The sequence below is a fragment of the Crocodylus porosus genome, unplaced genomic scaffold, assembly GCF_001723895.1.
Source record: "Crocodylus porosus isolate Cpor-Errol unplaced genomic scaffold, CroPor_comp1, whole genome shotgun sequence".
Classification (NCBI taxonomy): Eukaryota; Metazoa; Chordata; order Crocodylia; family Crocodylidae; genus Crocodylus; species Crocodylus porosus.
The window spans coordinates 7,075,433-7,080,444 of record NW_017728949.1 but is presented as its reverse complement, the minus strand read 5'-3'; the positions used below and the strand labels follow the sequence as shown (position 1 = coordinate 7,080,444).

General features: G+C 47.7%; 1 protein-coding gene across 2 annotated transcripts in view; it reads left to right on the top strand.

The window, feature by feature from the left end:
- The first annotated feature begins 355 nt into the window (after nucleotides 1–355).
- The window catches only part of METTL21A (methyltransferase like 21A), an 8,894-nt gene continuing 4,237 nt past the window's right edge, over nucleotides 356–5,012 (top strand). Inside the window, exons 1-2 of one of the 2 annotated variants that reach the window (XM_019554622.1) lie at nucleotides 356–394; nucleotides 2,693–2,855. In XM_019554622.1, the coding sequence (XP_019410167.1) occupies nucleotides 2,709–2,855 (147 nt within the window). In that variant the 5' untranslated portion in view covers nucleotides 356–394; nucleotides 2,693–2,708. The remainder of the gene's footprint in view (nucleotides 395–2,692; nucleotides 2,856–5,012) is intronic. The other variant, XM_019554621.1, reaches the window with a different exon arrangement.

The following is a 5,012-nucleotide window of genomic DNA, read 5'->3' as shown; positions in this document are numbered from 1 at the left end:
CGCAGGCTTTTACCGTAGCTGCAAGCTTGCCAAGAAGAACTGGTTTCCAACTATTTGAGTGGATCGAATACAAGAGATCGGACTTCTTGTCGTGCCTAGTTACCTGCGGAACGTCTCCGCGCGCCGCAGTTTTGTGCTTCCAGCACGAGCATTTCACAGTTGCGACCCAGCAGCAGGAGGGCCCGGCCCGACCCGGCCCGGGGGTGCTCAGGCAGCTTCCCAACAAGGGGGTTTCCAGCCAAGCCAAGCCAAGCCTCCCTCCGCGCCCCGCGCCGGTGCAGCTGCAAGAGGCGGGTCCCAGAGCTCCTCCCCCCGCGCAGGGCGCAGCTGCGTGTGCCAGGCGCGGCCGCTTTAAGGGGGCGGGGCTCGGCGAGGCCTGCGGAGGCGCTGGCGCGTGAGTATTCCGTCCCCTCGCGCCCTTCGGGGCTCCCTCCTGACCTCGGCGGGGGGTGTTGCTGCCTCGTCCTTGGGGGAGGATGCCCAGGGCGTGGGGAAACTGAGGCACGGAGAGGGCGGGGCCGCCAAAGCTGCCCATAAAAGGGACCCCTCCCCCAACACCCAAGTGGCGGCGAAAGAGCGGGGTGGCTCGGCGCGGCGCGGCGCTCCCGCCCACGGAGAGAGGGTGAGGCAGTGCTGGAGGGCGCTGGAAAGGTTACCCGCGTCTCGGGAGAACTTCCTTTTTCTGCCAAAAGACATCGTGATCTTTCTCTGCACGGGTATTGCTGGCCCCAGCGGATCCCCTCTGCCCACCTCATCCCATCTCTGGCTACCCACACAGCCAGCGCTAACCATGGCGTGAGTGCCTGCTTGTCTTGCCGGGTCGGGCGGCACCTGGGCTGGCCCCTTTTCACCGATTCCTCTTGGTCGCCTCTGCTAGCTCACCCAGTCCCCTCCCTCATCTAGGCTCTTTGAGGTTTTTGGTCTCTGATCCTAAGTTTAGCCTTGGGAGAAATGATCCGTTTTAGCCAAAATGGAGCCATACAGATGATTTCTCCCCCTGGCTGATAGCCCAAACACTTATCTCAACTTCTCTGAAGGCATATATATCTGGGCTGTTTTATCTGTATCTTTGTCCTAACTTTAAGAGCTGCTTAGATTTAACGGTATGGATTCACGCAGGCAGCAGTGCACAATTGAACAGGTAAACAGAAAGACAGTCTTTCATAATACTTGAAACAGGTTTCTCTGTACAACACATGGGCTATGGTACATTAAATCTCATCATTGCTAAACTCAATTTACAGGTGGCTGAAAAGCCAATATGACCCCTCACCTTACTCCAGTAAAGAGATGCTAAAGAACCAATGTCATTTAAAATGTTCATGCATGCTACCCACTGACTGCTTATTCTGAAAATAGTGCTCTGCCTCCAGGGTCCTTTACTGCCTTGCAAAGTAAGACAATCAGTAGGACAGTTGGCTAAGATGGATTGCAAAGCAAAAACAGTGAGGTTAAGGTCAGATTTATATGCTAAATGCCCCCATGAACTATAAATCTCATGGTTTCATAGTAGTTTGGGTCAGAAGGGACCCGAACAGATCATCTAGTTTGACCCCTGCCACTGGCAGGAGCACACACTGGGATCACATGACCCCAGACAGGTGTTCGTCCAACATCTTTTTGAATTTATCCAAGGTAGGAGCGAGGACCACTTCCCTAGGAAGTTGGTTCCAGATCGTAGCCACCCTACAAGTGAAATAGTGCCTGCTAATCTCTAACTTGAACCTATTCTCCAGCAGCTTCTGGCCATTGTTCCTCATCACCCCAGCTGCTGCCAGGGGGAATAGGACCCTCCCTATTTGCTGCTGATCTCCCCTAATGAGTTTGTAGGCAGCCACCAAATCCCCCCTCAGCCTCCGCTTGCTGAGGCTGAACAGGTTCAGGTCCCTCAGCCTCTCTTCATAGGGCCTGCCCTGTTGCCCTCCAACCAAGCGGGTGGCCCTCTGAACCCTCTCAAGGCAGGCCACATCCTTAAAGTGCGGTGCCCAGAACTGGACGCAGAACTTCAACCGAGGCCAAACCAATGTTGCGTAGAGGGGGAGTATCACCTCTCTGGGCCGGCTTGAGATGCATCTTTGGATGCACGACAAGGTGTGGTTGGCTTTGCTGGTTGCGGTCTGGCATTGGCGGCTCGTGTTCATCTTGAAGTCAATAATGACTCCAAGATCCCTTTCTGCCTCTGTGCTCTCAAGGGCAGATCTCCCCAGCTTGTACGTATGCTGTGGATTCCTTCTCCCCAGGAGCAGCACCCTGCATCTGTCTACACTGAAGCCCATCCTATTACCATCCACCCACTTCTGTAGTCTGTCCAAATCTAACTGCAGCCTTCTCTCCCTTTGAGCGTGCCTACCTCTCCCCACATCTTGGTGTCATCTAAATGTTAATTATTATGAACCAGAGTTTATCTTTCTTAAAATATTTTCCCCCTTGGAAATCCTCTAAGGACTTCCTGATTCATTGAAGATATTCCAACTGGAATCCATTTGTGACCTCACTGAAACCAGGGTTAGGGTTTTGTGATCTGGGTGTTTGTGGTATCACTGCATGCATTTCAGCATCTTGGGAGCAAAGGCGGCATCTGGAATTTCCATCAAGTTAAGTCAAACAAACAAAAATGAAAACTTTGAGTTAGAGGAGAACATACACGTTTGTCACTGAAGCTTCACATAGACTTGTTTTTTGTACTCCACAGGTCAGAGGGTATTAAAATGGCTTTGATTCCCTATGATGAAAATGGTGTTTGGGGATTGCAGAAGTTGCATAAATCAGCATCTACTTACCATTTTGCCAACCACACAATTGAAATCAAACAAAACTGGAAACAACTGGGTGTAGCAGCAGTAGTATGGGATGCGGTATGTAAGGCCAATATCTTTTTTGTTTAATTTATGGAGGGGAAAGAAGCAAATGTATGTTTGGAGGTTCACTTTCTAACATTAGCAAAGCTTGACACATTTTTTCTTTTACAGACAAAGGGTTTCCTCAGTTGAAAAATTATTTGTTTTCTAAAACCAAATCTTTTTGAGATGTGTTGTTGGGATCATTAACATTTCTTATTTTACACAATTTCCTGCACTGTTTTTAATCAGTATTTTAGTCCATTGTTTTCAGAATCAGATTGTTTGGGGGGGGTGGAAGGGTTAGAAATAGATGGTCATTTCCATGGTTTGTTCGTTTTAAAGCATACCAGAAATTGTTTTTTTGTAAGAAATGCATTTTGGGGAAAGTGAGAAATTTTGACAATATTTTAATTGATTATATGCTGTAATACTTTGAGAAAAAAATATAATAAACATTGATTTTAAAAAAAAAAAAGGACCTTTTTTGATCTCTGCAAGCAAAACAAGGAACTTTTGAAATGTCACGGTTTTTTCAGAATCTTCTCTAACCCCCCCTCTACACAGGTTTTTTTTCCTAGATTTAGTATTACAGAAATTAGCTTAACCTATTTAATAAACATGAGGGCTGGAAGGGACCTCGGAAGATCATTGAGTCCAGCCCCCTGCCCAAAGGGCAGGAAGTCAGCTGGGATCATAGGATCCCAGTAAGATAAGCATCCAATTTGCTCTTGAAAGTGTTGAATGTAGGTGCTTGAACCACCTCTGATGGCAGGCTGTTCTAGACCTTGGGGGCTTGGACAGTAAAGAAATTCTTCCTTATGTCTGTCAAAGATCAAAGTCTTTGATTTCAGATGCCAATGGCCAAAAGGTCAGATGGCAAAAGGTCAGAGGCTAACGCAACAAACTCTGTAATTGTAGTCTCACACTATTATTTTTTAGTTTGTAACAGTGCCGCATATACACACCCCTATCTGTGCCTCATTTCAAATCGCTTGAGCTTCTCATACGAGAGAGAGAAACTGACCTCGACAGCCCAGCACGAAAGATAAAGTACCTGTAGTAATGAGATTAGCTGACTTTAGTGAAGTTGTAAAATTAATTAAATATACTATGTGCGCCATCCTGTGACCAAACAGAACCAGTACCACCCAAGTAAGAATAACCCCCCTCTTTTTATGAAACCTGAGCAAACAAAGAGAGCACAAGTGCCAACTCATTAATTATTTATTATTAGTGTATGGTAATTGGTCACCTTTGCCCAGTATAACTTTGAAAGAACTTCTGCCCAAAGCAGAGAACAGAGAACTGTGTATAAACTCAAGAAGAACAGATCGTGCACAACGAATGTTATCTATCTGCCTTCGTATTTTTTCTTTTCTTTTTTTCTGGCGTATCCCTGTCTTGCCGGCCCGTCTATCTCTCTATCTCTGGTGTTATCTTTCTTATCAAGAGCTCCCGGTAATCTGCAGACTGCAACGGCTTATGTGAATCGCTCGGAATCTGTAACAAGCAACTCTCTTACCCACCCTGTAAATGCTGGGTAACATGATATCTGCATGCTGTAACTGAATAAATCAACTCCTCTGCCTATGCTGCAGCACATCAGTAGCGTAAGTAAAATAAACCTTTTCTGTGTAACCACGACGCTGTGTTTAAATCATACTGACTCCTGCTCACCGTTATCACCCACCTGCCCGGTCATAAATCCCCCCGACCCAGGCTCGCAGGTCAAAGGTGCACCGGCATTAGGGGCACGACAATGTCCAGCCTGAAACGGTTTCGCAGTAGCTTATGACCATTTGACTTCATCATCCCTTGGGGCACTCTGGTGAACAAACGTTCCCCCAGATCCTGGTGGTCACCCCTGATAAACTTTTAGGTGGCCATCAGGTCACCCCTGAGCCTGCGCTTTTCCAGGCTAAAGAGCCCCATGGCTCTCAGCCTGTTGCTGTAAGGTGTGCTCTCCTGACCTCTGATCATGCGCGTGGCTCCTTTCTGGACTCTCAAGCTTCTCCACATCCTTTTTGAATTGTGGAGCCCAAAACTGGGTGCAGTACTCCAGCTGCAGCCTCACCGAGGCCGAGTACAAGGGGAGAATGATGTCCCGGGATTTGCTTGAGAAGCATCTATGGATGCAAGCCAGCATTTTGGTTGCTTTACTAGCCGCAGCAT